This window comes from Trachinotus anak, unplaced genomic scaffold (assembly GCF_046630095.1).
Source record: "Trachinotus anak isolate AG129_WGS33_773 ecotype Australia unplaced genomic scaffold, CSIRO_AGI_Tana_v1 ptg000001l, whole genome shotgun sequence".
Lineage (NCBI taxonomy): Eukaryota > Metazoa > Chordata > Actinopteri > Carangiformes > Carangidae > Trachinotus > Trachinotus anak.
In genome coordinates, this window is record NW_027273852.1 from 5,278,952 (window position 1) to 5,297,593 (window position 18,642).

The following is an 18,642-nucleotide window of genomic DNA, read 5'->3' on the forward strand; positions in this document are numbered from 1 at the left end:
ATGTGATTGTGTGTGTATATGTGTGTGCGTATGCGTCTCACCCTGGCCACTGGGTTTGGCCTTCAGGATATAGAACATGATGATGAGGACGATGGCGATGGCCATGATAAAGATGGTTGACATGGCAATAATGAGAGCTGTCGCTAGGTGACCCTGTCCGTTGGAACCTGAAATGTGGAGCCAATGATTTAGAGCGTGTGTGTGTGTGTGTGTGTGTCAGACAACAGATAAAAAAAAATGGATGATAACAGGAGACAGATGACGTTTCTCTGCATATTTGTGTGTGCGTGTATTTGCAGATACCTTTATCTGGATGAGGGAACACAGTCGTGCTGCCAGGGTCAGTTACAGTTTGTGCTCTTCCTCCATTGTTGATTTTCGCGCCTGTGAAACACACACGTATACACACCTCAGTACTAGTTTGTTAACTGTGCATTAACTCTCCTGCTGTTGGCTCAAACATTTATTACAGGCAAAACCTTAGCTGCTATAGAGTAATACTGTCAGAAAGATCACACATTCTTACCTATGGTCAAGCTCGAGTTTCGAGTTCAGCACAGTAGCATCATGTCTTATTTCCACACACAGTTTGTGTTTGAACCAGACAGCAGATGAATTTAAGCCTTTGTTGATGTGAAACTGCTAAAATTATGCTAATGTGATGAAAATAACATTTTAATATTTGAGGAAATGTGGTTATTTGCTTTCTCATCAAGAGTTAGCTGAAGAGATTGATACCATTATCATGTCCTTACAGTAAATATGGTTAGCTTAGCTTAGCACAAAGGGGGGAAAGGGCTAGCCTGGCTCTATTAGAAGTACATATTAAGCATTACTGAGCTTAGAAGTCGTAGGCGGACTTTGTTACCTTTTGACAGAGCCAGACTAGCTGCTTCCCCCCGTATCCAGTCTTTGTGCTAAGCTAAGCTAACTAGCTACAGCGCATGTGTCGTACATGACACACCGCACACACACAATCTTCTCATTTAAATCTCAGCAAGAAGGAGAACTGCAGGCAAATTATTCCTACTTTACTTGGATGGATGGTGCATCACCATTTAGCTTAGCTCTGGCCTTGCATTTTATGGACTTTTTTCTTCTCAACAGTGTGCCATCACTTTTTTTTTTTTTTTTTTTTTGCAAGAATTAACATCTCACAAAAGTATTTCCTCGCTCCTAATCGAGCTGTAAACACCTGGCAGCTCATAAATCAGCTATTCTAATCAGCCTTTTATTTCCCTAAGTTGATACAGTACACCTCTGTTGCTTCCTGTGGTCGGTCACACACACACACACACACACACACACACACACACACACATACATCAGTGCCCTGTGGCTGCAGACATTAACTCGGGGTATGTGTTTACACTTTCTGGATAAGGATATGAGCCTGAACTGGAATTCTGTTTAGCATCTTGTGGTTTCATCTCTTAATCACGTCTCAAAGGCTGAACAAACACTGCAAAATGATCATTCTTCAGGGCAATCTGGATACTTGGTTGCAAACAAACTGAGAGGAGCAGAATTACAGAGCAGTGCAGATAAAACCAAAATCAAAGCACTTTTATCTGAGGTGAGAATCATGATACCAGGTATGAATCGAACGGTAACCTCGCATAAATACTTCTGTGGAAAGCTGTGATACAAAACACATTGTCTTGTGTCTCTGTTGTAAAGAGAGAAAACCACAACCTTTGTGAAGTATTCAGGTGTGTCAGCGGCTGATAGAAAAGGGTCAAATGGCAGCAAATGTCAATAGGAATCAAAACGGTGATGGTGGAATTTCAGTGATGCCTTCAGACTCTTCATATCTGCCTGCCAAAGAGTAGCATCAGTGCAAGCACTAACATGCTAATCATCTTTCTTTCTCATGCCCCCTGAAGTTTTAATTATCACACAAACAGAGCTAGGCAGGAGCCAGGGTAATTTACAGATTACATGGCGAGTGTCAGCCTGCCTTCACCCTGAACAAGTCGAGCTCCCAGCTTTCAGCTCCATTTTCATCCACTGTCAGGGTGGGGTGCGATGGTGGGGTGTGCTCATTTGAAGGGGTTTAATTAAATTGTACCACAGCCTGATTTAACAGATAGAGAGGAATAGAGGATGCCCTGTGTGGCGTTACCTTTTATCGAGCCTGATCAGTCTCATTTCAGAGTCTGAACCGCGGGACCGGCTCGCTTTGCTGGAGTTTAATCCCTATAACTGACTGACAGGCTACAACAAAATAGTAATCAGCTCCTTAAAGCTATAAACTATCAGGTTCTCATGACAAATCTTCCCAAATCTTTTTTTTTTTTTTTCTTTCTGAGACAAACAGACTTTAATAGTTCAGGGCGAATTGTGCTTTCTTGCCGAGGGAAATACTGATGCCACCATGTGAAAAATGAAGCTATAGTTAGCAGGCTGTTAGCTTGTCTTAGCATGAAGACCGACGGTAGGGGGGGGATGAATAACACAATCCACCTACCAGCAGCTCACTAAGTAAGACATTATAGCTTGTTTGTTTAGCCCGTACAAAAGGCAAAGTGTGAAATTAGAAACTTGCCCTCACACAGCACCAGGCTGTGTATGTCTTTATTCTGGGATTAGCTAACTAGCTGCTGGCTGTAGCCTTACACTGAATGACCACATACATGAGTGGTATCAATTTTCTCATCTAACTCACTGCAGGAAATAAGTGTGTTCCCACACAATTATCCATTACTTCAACACAAATGTAGCAATTAGCACAAAAAATGGCAAATCCCGATTATACTGAATAAATATGAACACAACATAAAATTATTCGCCACACTCGATGCGATGATTTTATCTCTCTTATTTGCACTTCTTCACAGTATCATTCAATCGCTCATTTCCATGCCTGGGAGAAACAATTAGGGCGCTGTTGAAAAGCTAGTGTTTATTCATACACACACACACGCGCGCACACACACGCATACTGCTGCTCCTATTTCACACCCTCACCTCTGCAGGCCCGGGCTGCTTTTTGGTGTTTTCATCTTTCAAAACACACTCATTAAATATGACAAAATAAAAACATAATTCATTTCCGGCCTCTTCAGTTACACTTAAAAGGGGATTTTGAGCAATTATGGGCCCATAAATATCATTTTCATAGCAGTCTGTACTATTTAGGGGCAAAAGCACTGTCCTGATTCTGTTGACATCCCCTCATTTATCTGGACAAAGCCACAGAGGGCACAGTAGGACAGTGGACATCTTTTCTCCCGCTCTGCAAAAAATGCTCATCTTGATAAGTACTGACAGTATTCTTTTCTGCCTTGTTTCAAAAGAGGTTTGATAACATGGCTGTAAAAACTTTTAACTGTATCCATGTCTTAAAACAGATTTCTGGAGGTTACAACTCAGAGTTGCTAACAATTACAAGAGAAATATAGTGAAGCCCTGTTCAAAGAGAATATAACAAAGAAGTAGAGGTAATGCAAATGTGAGGAAAGTAAACACCGCGATGAAGATGATGACAACTTTGCTCTGCATGGTAAAGACCATAAGAAAGATTTTATAACTCATTTTAAAACTGATGAATGTCAACTTGAAGATATTAATCCCATTAACAGTGACAAAAAGCATGCAGGGGCCATTTGTAATCAAGTTTATATTAGCAAGACAGCCCAAAGGAGACACCGCTGACTGAAAATTATTGTGAAATTAAAAAAATACAATGACGGATGATACTGCAGCTTGATTTCAGTAACTTATTGTGACAAATCACAAGAGCGAGGATTATAACCTTTCTGTTTTCTGCTGCTTTCCGAGGTACAGAATAATCAAAGTTGCTCACATACTCACACACATTATATTATACACATATAATATAAGTCTACTCTATAATACAGTAGCAATATTCCTGCGTGACCGTCGCCACCATCATCTGCAAACACAAAATCTGCAAAATATCAGAAAGTATTATTTGCTTGGATGCCATCTGCTGAGGTTTTGAAAGGTTTTACAAACCAAAGAACCAATGCTTCAATGTACGACAATCGAACAGACCAGGATATGTCACTTGACAACATTCATGCTTTGTGTGTAGTGTGTATAAATGTTTATGAACTGATGAGGCCAATGGAAAACAGAAAAAACGAGGACCACTTCTGGTAGATATTATCATCCACTGATGTGGTCGCAGCAACAGTTGGCGCCATAATACGCACAAACACACACACACACAAACACACTGTACACACACAGTCAGGTATGTAGGATAATCAGTGAGGTAGTGAGGTTATGGATGAGCAGCCAAACACCCATCTGAAGCCAGAGAAGCACAGATCCAGTGCAGGGAGTGGGTGTCTATCGATCAGTGAGGCTTGCTGACAAGCGGGGACAGTGACCAGAGGGTCTGAGAGAACTAAGCACAACATCTGACCTCCGAGTGTTCCTGATAACTTAGTCCAGGCTTTTGACAAACAGCACATCTGCTTTTGCGCAGCCTGCTGCCTTTTATTTCCCGTCATTTAGTCACAAAACTTTAATGTAGTTTTTCATCAAGTGGAAACCAGGTCTGTGTTTGGACAGAGGAAGCTGTGAAGATTAATGTTAAAAAAGAAATGGGGGAAATTCATAGTTGAAAAGAGAATAAATAGAGGATGTTGGGAAGAAGGGTTGCAAGGACACAAACAGGAGGATGGGGAGGGAGAAATGAAAGCGTGATGGAGTTGCTCTTACATTCTTTGGTGTTGCGCGGTGCGTTCTGGCAGGAGTGGCATACCATCCCATAGAGGTTTCTGGGTCTGTTCTCCAGCATGTAATACCTGGGAGACAAAAAATACATAGACTTTATTGCTGGGCTACACAAGACCTGGTTAGGCTTACCGGTGACTTTACAGAGACAGATCCCTCATAAGAACAAATTTCTGCCTTTGAGAGTAAGCCCCACCACTGAGCATGGCAGGTGTGTATAATATGAGGCCTCCCTGCCTTCTAGACATACTTTACCTACAGAGAGTATAAGTATGGGGAAGCAGCTGAGGTGAAAAGTTTGACTCAGTGAAGAAATGCACATAATTGATGCCCTGAGGGCCCCAAACAAGGCTTGGTACAGATATCGCCCTGAGTCATGAAGCGTCTGTTAAAGGAAAGAAGAGAGGGAGGCCACAAGGCCTGAATCTGTGGTATTAAATCATTTAGGCTTGAGAACACAAGCAGGATATCCATGAGTATGTACATATAATGTGTGCAGCATTGGTGCCTTCATATATCTATATATACTCAGAGTAACTGGTTCAGTCTTGTGCTGAGCGACACTTACTGGTTTGATGTTTGCTGGTGATGGATTTTGTATTTTAACTACAAATAGCTACAAACAGTTACAAATGTTAAACAGATTTTAACAGATCATAAAACAGAATTCATTTATGATGAACAAATCATTTGTTCACCACTTGATGAGTTTAATAAATGTGCAGTGAAGCATTCATTCTGATTTTACTTGATATTTTAAATGATTTGCTATATGACATTATTATATATTGAAAATCTACTAAAGATACATATATGTTTTGCATGCCCTACTCTAAAGTTTTGTTAAAGTTTAGCAGAATACTTGGCACACAGACATACATAACATAAAAATGCACTGTCTGCAGTAATTAATAGTAAATGAATAAAAATTCTAAGTCCACATTATAACAGTTAGAGCAAAAACCAAAAAAAACAAAAAACGAACGTTCATACTTTGTTGTACATTTAGAAAAAAGCTCACACATTATTTGTGATTCAGTAATAAATGATACAGATGATGTTTCTTCATCTTTTTGATGAAAAGTTTATACAGCTATATATTTACTATTCTGGATGTACACATATTTAATCGTTGTCATTAACAATGAGATGGGTTATGTGTTATCAAAACATAATATATGATGAATAACGAGGTGTTTATCGAGTCCATATGAACAGTTTAATTATTTGAAAGATCTACTGAAGTTGTTTTTTTTTAGACTAATTCTCATTCTCTCAGGTCTTTTCCTCGGCTGAGCTACAGGCTTCAACTGAACTCCAGAACAACTGTTCAGGCCTGTCCTTTTCTGCGTCAAACTCGCATAGACTCTGCGAACTGCAGCGTAAAACACCCACACATACAGTGCGGCATACTGTATACAGTACAGATGCAGACACGGACATGACCAAACTCAGTGTTCCTGAGCGCACTCGTTCCTGTAAAAATCACGCTAATCAAAAGCAAAAACATCCTGTGAAAGGAGAGCGAGAGCCAAGAAAACAGGGAGGCAGCAGGACAGCATCCAGACTGATGACAGCAGGAGGAGATTTAAACATTAAGCTCTGCCTGTTGGAGTGGGAGGTTTATCAAACAGCCCCAAATCATGAATCTCTCATATTTGTGCTAGTTCATTTAAGCCCTACCTAATTAATATATTCATATATATTTCCACATTTCATCATAAATATCAGATGAACTATGATTGAGCAAAAAAAAAACCAAAAATAAAAAACCATCTTCTCACAGTAGGAGATTCAAATCAACAAGCTGAACGCTGTCAGAGATAAACAGTTTGGTGTTAGCACAGCAAGTCAGTCTGTTCTGAGAAACCAGTGGAGAGGGAGCAATGGCTGCTGGGAAGGAGGAGCGAGGAACAGGAGGAGGGAGGAGAGGAAGGTCTGGTAACATTTAAATGTTCCTTATTGACATAATATTTTTAAGTGACAGGGGTTGCATCCACAGCTGTCATGTGCAAATGGAGGAGCTGAAGATTTAGTGTCCATCTGCGCGTTAAATGAGGGGATGTACTGAACTGGAGACAGCAGGGTGGTCTGTTCACATGTCAACTCATGCTATTTTATAGCAAGTGTACGGGTGCATGCACAAAGATCTGAGCAGTCATATTGTACAATGTAAATACACAACACTAACTGTGCAATATATATTCAGTGTGTAATTAACTGTGTATGTATGCACACAGATGAATACGATTCAACAGTAAATGTCTGCTGCCTTGTTTTATTTCATGCAGATTAACAAATGACTTTTGAGTCTTGAGTGTGTGTGTGCGTTTGTGTGTTGTTTACCCCGGTAAACATGGCCCACACTCAGCGTCGCTGTCCGGAGTTCCTGCTATGCGCACTGTGGCCTTGTAGAGGGCATCGCAGTCTTTATGGCGCCTGCAGATCTCATACTTCCCTTTGGAATATTTGCCCTGAGGACACGGCACACAGGAGAAGTCCTCATCCTTCACACCGTAGCCACAGGTCTGCAAATCACACACACGCACATACATGTATAAAAATGAATACATTTGGTATAATGTCATTTTAAATTAACTCTCTTCAGATTAGTGTCTGCATGTGCTGTGGACACACATTGAAAAAACACACCCCACACACTTGGAAAACACACATGTGTTTCCATCTATATCCTAAGCAAATCTGGAAATGCTGTTTTGAAATGACAAGAGACAACTGATTGGTCACAGAGGTCCGTGTATGTGTGTGTGTGTGTGTGTGTACAGCTTTCCACGTCTGGTAGTGTTTAAAATGACCACCTCATCATTCTGTCTTCGAGCATCGATCTCCTCTCATCTCCACATGGTAATTCTTCACAGCAGGGAGGCTGAACAACAGGCCACACACACACACACACACACACACACATACACACACACACACACACACTCACATACAAAAACACAGTCTTTCTCTTTTATTCGCTCCCTCTCTTTCAACTTTCAGCTTTCATTTTCCTTCTACTTTCATCTAACTATTGAAACAAGCCTATGCCTCTTAGCTTTGGGCTATGGTAGACGGCCTCTTGAAGAAATCTAATATCGCCTCCCTTCTGTTTGACATCCGTAAGTCTCACTGTGATTGTTTGATATAAAACTGTACTCAGCTATCGACAGGATCTTGTCGCTGTGGGTTAAAGCTCGCTTTGGATCTTTCGTACGCAGGCTCACCATGGCTCTCCTTCTGTTTGTTAAATCAAAGCTGTGCAAGACCAATTGAAAGTTTCTCTCTTTTCAAAGCAAATTTGCCTCCTCTTTGAAACTTAGGTATCATATATCCAGGAGGTGGATAAAACCAAGAACTGACAACAAGCAGGGAATTTTCCGCCCCTTTTTTTTTAAATTTTGTGTTTATTTTCAAAGTTGATTGAAGGGAAAGAAGGGAAATACAGAACTAGAGCGAGAGAGAGTGTGATGACATGCAACGAAGGTCCCAGGCAGAGTCAAACCAAGGAAGTTGCAGTGCATGTCTCAAACCATGTGGCCACAAGGTTGCTGCAGGGAACATATTCTTAACGTTGAGCAGCTTTAACACATCATGAAAGCTGACATGAAATTTCAATACCCATATCTTGAACGTCGCTTCACCTTATCCACACTTACACCACTCAATAAAAGATAGAAATGTAAGTCTGACTTCAGTGTTTACACTCAAGTAAACCGGCGTGGAAATGTAACCCAGCTTCATCGGACAATCTGGATGCAATATGCACGTTAAAAGCGACTTTGAGCATCTTCATCATTTGTGTGATGTATCGTGCAGCGTCTGTGTGTGTGCAAGTGTGTGTGGGCACGTATTTTCTGAAGTCTCTGTTGTGAGAAGAAACCCTGTGGTTATCCCGTGATTAAAAGGGTGTCAATAAACACACACATACACATGCAGGGAAAGCTCAGGGGACTAGAAGAAGACATGAATTACAGAGTGTGGCACCCAAAGGATCAGACAGGCAATAGAAAGTGCAAAGAGGGCTCTCATCTCACTGATTGAACTTCTTTCTTCTCTCATGTTTCTGTCGCTCACAAATGGCTAAATTACTCTTTATGACAGAGCTCTCTGCTTTTAATACTGAGCTTCTTGTTGCCGTCTCTGTCACAGAAAGAGACGAGTGGATCTCTTGATTTTACAGGTTCAAACACAACACATTGTTGGGATGTTTACTTAAAGCACATGGAAGCTTAGTGAGCACAAGACAGGAAGGAGGGAAGAATGAAAGAACAAACAAACACAGTGGGAACATTTCGTGTTCAGATTTTTAGGCATTCTAGCTTATGGAGCTATGGAAGGAAGAAAGGTGGGAAGGTAGGAAGGAAGGAAGGAAGGCTTTAGAGTGCTGCAATTACTTTGTTGCAGTTTAAACCTGCTTTAACTCTACTGTGGCAGCAGAAACAAGCTGTAAACACACTATTAAAATACAGTATTATTATCTTTTAAACACATCAGCCTACAGAAAAGGAGCAACATTAGCTCTGAGCTGTGTTACTGGTCACCTAGTGGGTGTAAGTCCAATTCACTCCCTACTCTCTCAGACTCTACTTTTGGTCTCCGCCACCTGAGGAAAACATCTGTCTGTTGAGCAGCGTTGACCAGCTAGTTCTAACTGTGTCTGTCTGCTGTTTTCTGCTGAGCAGGTAGTGTACGGTGGGTTTTTAGAGCGTTTTCGCTGCCTGCTGTGGCTGAACATGGCACCATGAGAACGGTATGAGTGAACTAGAACAATAAAGTTGTGGGCTGGGAATCAAAAACAATGAGCTGAAAGACCCTGAAACCTTGCATACAGGCGAGGGGTAACAATTCAAATTAGATTTTGAACAATAATGCAGCCGTAAACAACTTTTTTCTGTGTAAAGATATAGTGGAGTAATGGTGGGATGAGCATAGTGTGTGTGTTGTAATCTGAGTTTCTCTGTTTTCAGTTTTGGTAACTGGTCTGAGAAAGTGGGATAATGATTGAGTCCCTCCTGTTAAACCCTTTGTCCTCCCCACATTCAAACACACAGGCACTGCCCACACACAAGCTGACACAGTGCAGTATGTAACGTTCAGGTGAAAGCGACAAAGCATTTGTTTTGGTCTGAGATGCTGATGACATCTAGTGTGCCATCTGGTGACGATTGTTTACAGAACTTTTAATGCTATGCAATGCAAATGAGAGCACAAAAAGTCTGTACTCAGATGCGACTGCATAAAAGTAACTACTTTTAAATGAAAAGAAAACTACTTCAATCAAAAGAATACTTGTTACATAAAAAAGAAGCTGAAACTGAAGAAATTACAGTGAGAGTGGCTATAATTAATTCTGTTCAGCTGTCTCTCTTAAGAGGGCGTGGCACCCCAGGGTGCCCACTGAAGCGTTTACCTGCTCTCTGTTTTCTTTGGCCGTCAGCAGACTGACTGACGGAGGCTAAATCACTATGTGACTACTGCAAGTCAATCACTGTAATGCATGCCTTCACATCGGGGCAATAAACCATAAAGAAATTTGAATTTAGACACTCTTCACTGTGCAGCTATGTGTGCACCTATGTGTGTTTGTGTGTGTATTGTGGGTGGTCTGGGCAAAAATGACACGTAGGTTTGTGAGGTGAGTTTTTCATGCTATTTATCGATTTCCAGTTCATTGCAATGACTGATTTTAAAATGTGTTCAAAATGTTTAGGTACATGAAAAAGCTACTTAATTATAGTAAAAAAACAAGATTATGACCTAAATGAATGGTTTTTATTTATGCGTGTATGTACGTGTGTGTGCGTGTGCATGTGTGTGTAAGTGTGTGTGTGTCTCACCATATGCGGCTCTTGTCCTGGTTGGCACTGAGGACAGGCCTGGCAGCTGTTACTGGTCTGGTTGAAGAACTCGTACTCTCCACAGCTGGTATACTCTGCACTGGCAAACATGCAACACACCTGGAGGGACGGACAGACAGGTAGAGAGATATTATAATATGTTATCTGTGAGAACAAAAATACTCTTACAGTACTGCTGCAGAAGACGACGCTTCTCTCTGCAACTAACAAACTGTATCTAATACTGGAACTGAGGATTAGATGTTTTCAGTCTTGCTGAAGGAGCAATCAAATCTGAACTTGCTAAATCTAAACAATATTGAATAAAAATACATATTGAAACAAATGTATTAAATGATGAAAAAAGATAAAACAAATGATGGTCAGGCTATTGTGAATACAGAATATGTACAGTTAATATTTGGTATTGAGGCTCTAGCCTTGTCAAAAAAAGTATTTTTGTAGTTACTGTTTTAGTCTTTTGTTTATTTGAATATCTATTTCTGTTTCTATGTCTTATTTCAGTGATTCCTTTAATAATAACCAATGACCATCAGACTTACAGTGTTGAATCCAACAATTCATTTGGGTTAAATTACTTCTCTTGAACTTTCTTTGTAAAACCCAAATCTAGAGAACAAATACAAGTTTAACACATTCAGATGTTTGTGAAAACCAGGACAATACTGATCGGCTGTCCAATAAATATACTACGTCATCAAATAAACTGCATCATGCCCAACATGCTAGTGGTGGACCGGTGACTGCAGTTTAACTTGATAAATTATCATGAATCTATTTTTACTTGTAAAAAACACACTCCATCTTGTACATTCGCCTGTTTCTGTTTCAGACATTTAAAAATTCATTATGATCCGCACTCAACATCTGCAACAACAAGAGAGATAAATGGCTGCACTGGATAATGGCTGATTTATTCAGAAACACCAACTGTGGAAGAATCAGCATCATCATTTTAGTTAGCAAAAAAAAAAAACTGTGAAGAAAACAAACATCATAACCTGATTCTTCCCCTGTGATACTCAGATTAGTGGAGATCATTGTTGGGTGTGTGCGTGTGTGTGCGCGTGTGTGTGGCATTGTGTCATAGTGGCTCACTGTAATAAGTAGCAGCTGGTATTTATGGCCTTACCAACATACTTTGTGCTTTTCCAAACAAACTAACTGACTTTTAAAAATCATCTGCAGTCCAGAAAATGATGGAGGGAAAGTAAACGAGTGCATGACTAATTCTCTCCATCTCCTCTATTGTTTTAATAACATCTCCCTCCCTTTCTCTTCTTCCTCATAACCACCTCATGACAGCAGACACAAGATGCTGTTTGAGTAAATATATAAATGTAAACTGCCACTGTATGTATGTGTATGTATGTCTATGTGTGTGTGTGTGTGTGTGTGTGTGTGTGCGTGGAGTATTTGCATCCTCTCAGGCTAAATAATGTGTCAGTAATTTAAACCAGATCAAAAATAAACTGACACACCCAATGTGTATTTACTGTAAATGCTTCTAAACTTAAACTGAACTTCACGTGTGAAATTGGTGGAGCGCCCCTTTAACACCTCGAGGTAACTAACAACACCCACATCCTATGATTATGTTTAAATTTGTACGAAACATTATTCTTCTTTGTTGGTGTGTCAACACATTTGAGGGTCACTGTTGGCAATTACAAGCAGGCGTTGTTTACATGAGCTTTCTCCAACAGTTTGTGTAAATGAGCCGCACTTTATTTGTCTTTGAAGAGACTGTAATGATGAGCTTCTCCTCCATATTTTTCCACTGCTGGAAAAACAAACTTCCTGTCAGCTCTACACAGCCATCTATCCCACAATGCCTTGAGTGGATTTTTAGTCAGGCCCCATAAAATACATCGTGTGTCTCTAAACATGTGCACCACATACAGTCATCTCCAAGCTGGATTTATATTGCAACTTTGCAGGAATACTGGTGAATTGTAAACAACATAGAGTGTTTACAAAAGCACAGCACTGTGAGAAAAATGTCTTTTAGCACATCTAGTGCCCCATCTCCTCTATGTTAATGCTGTCTCTGTCTAATGAACTGCATGACAATAGCAGCATTATATCCTGTAAGTCATTTGTCATTGTACTATATTGTGTAAAAGTGCAGACTACGATTGTAAGGCAATTTACTTATAATGCTTTTGGAGGTGGTGTAGTGACCTGACACCAGTGACTTAATCGAAATATTTCTTCCCCTCTGACTAAGTGCTCCAGTGTCAGCCTGTATGTACACTTAGTGACTGATGAGAAGAAAACAGAGGCGGGAGGGTCAGGTGGAGGCGTCTGTTGGGAACACTGCCAGTGGGTTTCAACATCAAAACACGCAACGAATCTCGAGATTCCCAGTCAGATTATAAAGATATCTGCTCTCTAAAAAGCTCAAAGGTTGACTAATTGGTACAAGTGCCGCAGAGCCGTGCAAGCTGCTGGCACATAACCGCTGAAGTCTGGATGATGCAGTGCCAAGTGTGGAGTCGATTATGGCTGCGATTCATGTACTGTTAAAGCAATAAGGGTCTCTGAAGGCCAACAGCAGAAATATGACCTTGGATGAATACTGCTGCTTGATGGTATTTTAAAGAGGGCATGAAGAAGAGGAAGAAAGAGCCAAAGTAAAAAAAAAAAAAAATCAAAACTTACATCAATGGAAAATTAAATTGAGGAAATTAAATTATGGAGGACAGAGGGAATTAAGCAGGAAGACACAGGAAATGAAGGGAAAAAATAAAAACTTACTAATAATGAGGACAGAAAAATGGACTTCTTCTGACCTCTCCTCTCTGACATTTTTGCGTCTTCTTCCTGGGGGACAGAGATAAAATGATGATTCATTTATTGTAAATATACAGCATATACTCTATACAATCCTTTCCTACAGTCAAACTTCACTTACGAAACAGCAGAGTCATGAATCTAAACATTCCTGCCAACAGAAGCGTGTGTGTGTGTGTGTGGTCCCGATGAGTCCCGTTACCGTCACGTCATCACCATTAAACATGTAATAGCAGCAGAACAGCCCATGGCACTCCTCTGGCACATAAGTGCAAGTACACATCCCCGCTGGCTAACCTCTGCTTCAATAAAGGTTGGTGATAGCACTTAATAACATTTAATTATCTGCCTATTTCTTTGTTATGTCTATTTCTCACTAGGCTGAGGTTTTTGTCAAAACCCCAAACCTACGCCAAAAGCCAGTAGGAACTGATAATACATCTAGTTTCACACCTGTGAGGCTGTAAAAATTTGGTTTAAGATGCAATTTTTGAAATAACCAGAATAATATCAAATAATAATAATCAAATCAGATCTACATATATTTAAAAAACCCCACCAAAAACAGGTTAAACGGAAACATTTAGTAAACGGTTGAGATGCTTTATCAGGTCCTCCACATACACAGTGGCTGCGATAATGAAGTTGACCTAATTAATGTCAACAATATATACAAGATTGACAAGATTGTGTGTTTGTTTCAGCAACCGAGCTGAATTATTCTCCAAATGTCTTTGGTGAGAAAACTAACACGTTGTAAAGGTGCAAAAGCACCAAGTAATAGAGCGATTTCTCAAAATGTGAAACGATGGCTGGTGTTTGGACATGCAACATTTTGATCACAACGCTTCATAAAATGTGTGTGTTGTTCTCTCAGTCCAGCATAATTTAACATACTCTGCAAACTCCACAACTCGCTAGTGCGTAATTGCTTGTTCATTTCTTCGTACGTGCCGGCAAGGCCATGCCTCTGATTGTATTTACTGTGTGTTTGTCCTGGATTGGTCTGCACTGAGCATGCAGCATCTGAGTGTCTGTGTGAGTGTGTGTAAATAATGTCGTCATTATAATCAAAAGGAGATGTGTTGGCGAGGGTCCTCAATAAAGATTGCCTCTTAAGCTGTTGTTTGGATCGAAATGATGAGCCCAGAATTACTCATCCAAAGATTCAGGACAACTTGCAAACAAAACAAAAGAGAAAAACATAATGTGACCATAAAACATCTCCGTCACTGCTCTCAGAGGCCATTAAGACGGAGCAAACTGCAGCTTATTTAGAACTGTTAGAGGGTGTGTGGAGACCCCCCCCCCCCCTTTGACTTGAAGTTGCCTTGTTGCTCTGCTGACTGTTTACTTGACACGAAAACACCATGCATTCTGCCTGTTTTCTTTGAATGCCTATAAAAAAACTGACACAGCACAAGCAGCTTGCATGTATTATTAAACAACCATGTTCATTTCAAAGGCCACACCATAAATCATGTAATTTTTACTGCACATCGCGTTTTCCCAAGCATACCACAACTTTCAAATATGTTTTCCCTATTGTGCAGGATGAATATCTGTGTGTGTGTGTGTGTGGTCTCTGACAGGGTGACTGTACAGATAAGAACACGATGAATGAATGCTTCTCCTGTCAGCTTCCTGAAACACTGAAGATTCTTGCACAAATACTGTGGACCTCGTGGGCGTTAAATTACTTCTTCCATTTATATTTTGCTTCTAATCTGCAGGCAATTACAAGGTCACATCTAATATTTACAACTAGCACCACCATACCGGTGACAAAAGGCCTGGGGAATCAAATGCAGATTCCTTTGATCAACTCAGTGAGTGGATACATTTATTTTCTGCATATTAAGATAAAACAGAAAACTACATGCATTTTTTGGATCAGTAAGACACACAAACCCAGACACATACTGTAGATATACACAAACACACCAGTAATTACTGTCATTAAGTACATTTCTCATGGACTCTCTTTCAGTGTTAATTACTATGTACTGTATGCAAGGAAGGAAGAAAGAAAGATGCATTTGGCTGTATATATGTGCATATATCATCTATTGTACTCATTTAAAGTGTGTATTTTCTAGCTGTATCTGGCCCTGGGACACCCTAAACCCCGTTGATCACACATCTACGTGACATCCGCTCACACAAACAGTCCTGAATCAAATACAAGGCCCCATTATGTTCCAACTCATACAGCAAAATATCCAACAGAGAGGTTTCACTGAGATTACTTTTCACTCACAGGGTATCAACTCAGGGTTGGCAATTAATATAATTTTATATTCAGTTACAATTTTGGCTTCCAACGCTTATCAAAACAAGATAAAACGGTTATTGTGCCACATTTCCACGACACAATATCCCCCCAGCAAAAAACAGTCCCCAAATCCACTTCCAGGTTATGTTTCAGCGTACGCACAGATGACGACGTCATCTAGAGCAGTTTGCCAGTTCAGAGACTTTCTATCTATAGTTATATATATAGTTAAAAAACAAGAAGCAACTTGTTAAAAAATCGAGCAGCCCTAGTATCAATGTGCACTTGTGGCTCAACTACAGTGAACTATTATTTTTATTGAAACATTTATTGTCCAGTCCAATATGGAACAGAGAAGTTGTGACCTGATCACATGGAACCCCTTTTGAATCATGGATGAGTTCTGCTGCATTTCATTTAAATTATGTAATCAGTCAAAAACTGACAGGTGAAACCAGGTGCATTCATTGGAATTATAGTCTAGAAACTGACCTTTCCAGGAAAATGTCATAGGAAAGTATGTATAACAGATGATCTGCTTCTTATGTTTTGTAGCATCACCTTTGGTAAAAACACTTCAACCTGACACTTTAAGAGATAAACTTTAAATTTACCTGAAGCTGTCGGGAGCATCAAAGTGTGTATGTGTGTGTGTGTGTGTGTGTGTGTGTGTGTGTGTGTGTGTGTGTGTGTGTGTGTGTGTGTGTGTGTTGAGAGAGAGAGGAAGAAGCTGCCATTATCTGCTATCTGAGGTCAGAATCTGTCTGTCTGGCTCCAAACCTCTGATTTCACTCTTCCATGTCGCAGACTTGAGTGAAAAATCCTCTGATCTTCAGTCAGGGCTAATTCCCCAACCCTGAGGGTTAGATCTTGCTTAATTACAGCTTCCATACGCACACACACACACACGCACACACACACACACGCACACACACACACACACACACACACACACATACACACACACACATGCACATTAACATATAGATATATGGTCTATACAGACCTACACATTTGGCTTGTGAGAGCAAAATAGGCTTAATTGCACAAGTCCTTGTGGTAAGACCACAACTAGTGTGTGTGAATTTATTTGTGCATATGTATACAGGATGTGTGTTTGTGTGCATGTGTGAGTGCATGTATGTGGAGGGGGGGCTGTGTTGCTGCTGAAAAGATAAAAGCACAAATAGTGCTTTTTTTTTCAAATCAGGAAATGAAGAACTGCCAAATGGTTGTGGACCCCCTCAAGGCTACTCATTATGGGGTTAAAGTGATGCACACACACACACACACACACACACACACACACACACACACACACACACACACACACTCCTCCACTGGTGTGTTTGAAGACTTCTGACACTCTCTTCTACCTCTTTCAGCCCTCTCTCTCTCTGTCTCTCTAACCCTCGCTCTCTCTGTCGGGGCAGGTCTGAGATGAAAGTCAGCGCTAGTCTTTTGCCCCTCGAGGGTATTAATCTTCTAACGACCACATAATCTCTGAAAAATAACCCCTCTGTCTTTAGCTGTGTCATTACCAGATAGAGTCAATGCAGTTCTTATTCGCACCAGTAGGACACAGCGGTCATACTGGGCAACTCCCAGTATGAGTGAGTAAATTTAACGCAGTGGTGTTGCTGAGGAAAACCAACCTTTCAACATTTTTTGCAGACTCCCTCCCTTCCTCCCTGCCTTCATTAGCTCCGTCTTCATCTCTGTTTCTCATTTGGTTGCATTTGATTGCTCTTTTTGTCAGCAAAGGAAATCCAATATGAAATTCCACATAGCAATGGGAAGACAATTTACTATGCTGCATAAAAAAAAATGCACAAAAACAAACCCACTGACCTCAAAAATTCATACTGGGCAAATCAACAAGAAAAGAGGACGTCTTTCGTCAAAGCTCCTTGGCCTACAGTGACAAGTATAATGCCTTAATATCATTGAGAATCCAGAGCAGCACTTCAAAGAGGAATTAAGTGTGTACTGATATGGACTGCAGCTAAATATGACAGCCAAATGTGATAGACTTAGGTAAAAGTCTTTATGGGGATGCTTAGAGTCTGTAGGTGAAAGGAGGGTTTGCCATATGGAAATTCCCACAGATCAGCTAAGACAAACATGAATACATGAAGTAGACAGGGACTGCCTGCCTCCTGTTAATTCTTAACACTCTCCCTCATTTTTTGGCAGACAGAGCAGGCTTCCTCTCATAACTGCCACTCAATCTCTTGTTATTCATCCATGTGTTTGTATTCTTTGTGGTAATGCTTTTGACCTCACTGTACAAGCACACTGTGTGTTCATTTTTTATTACTGGAGCATTAAACACTGTGAAAACTAAGACTGCCACAAGTCCACTACTCAGCCGATAATTGGTTCACCGAGAGCGTTGTAGGTGATTAGTTGTTTCTTATGGGAAATGTTCATCATTAGCCATTGCTTGAAAATAACAGTCACATATCTGGAATGGGAATCATGCTGACAAAAAAGCTTTGGCTTTTGATACGTTGATTTTTACTGCATGATCAGGATGTGGTTGTCCGGATTTCCCCCCTTTCTTCCTCAGAGTGCAATGCCCGTTTACCGATGTACTGCAGGCTTTGTAAATCTGGGACATTCATAACATCCCCCACCGCCCCCTCCCCTCCATGTGAAGGCCACAACCAGCCAGCAACAGTCACTAGTACAGCAACATGCAACATGTTCAATGGAACGTACAACGGAGCCAAAGGGACCACCACTGAATAAATCCAACTACCTATGCAGTTACTGTGCTTTTTCAATATTGCTATAGATACATATAGTTTATAGTGTCAGCCAACAACATATATGTTATTGTTATGAATATGAGCTAATGCTTGGTATAAATACAAACCTCAGACTGGCTCTTTGATATATATTTTCAAAGTGGCCATTACATGAATGGACCAGATGTTTCCATCTAATTGATGGAAAAATATATGTTTTATCATGTATCAGATGGAATATGTT

General features: G+C 40.4%; 1 protein-coding gene across 1 annotated transcript in view; it reads right to left on the minus strand.

Annotated features, from left to right (window-relative positions):
- The window catches only part of edar (ectodysplasin A receptor), a 34,447-nt gene that overhangs the window by 8,669 nt on the left and 7,136 nt on the right, over window positions 1-18,642 (minus strand). The window contains exons 2-7 of the mRNA XM_071506040.1: window positions 13,335-13,400; window positions 10,554-10,673; window positions 7,057-7,238; window positions 4,696-4,781; window positions 304-384; window positions 42-167 (exon numbers count right to left, since the gene is read on the minus strand). Coding sequence (XP_071362141.1) covers window positions 42-167; window positions 304-384; window positions 4,696-4,781; window positions 7,057-7,238; window positions 10,554-10,673; window positions 13,335-13,385 — 646 coding nt within the window. The 5' untranslated portion in view covers window positions 13,386-13,400. The remainder of the gene's footprint in view (window positions 1-41; window positions 168-303; window positions 385-4,695; window positions 4,782-7,056; window positions 7,239-10,553; window positions 10,674-13,334; window positions 13,401-18,642) is intronic.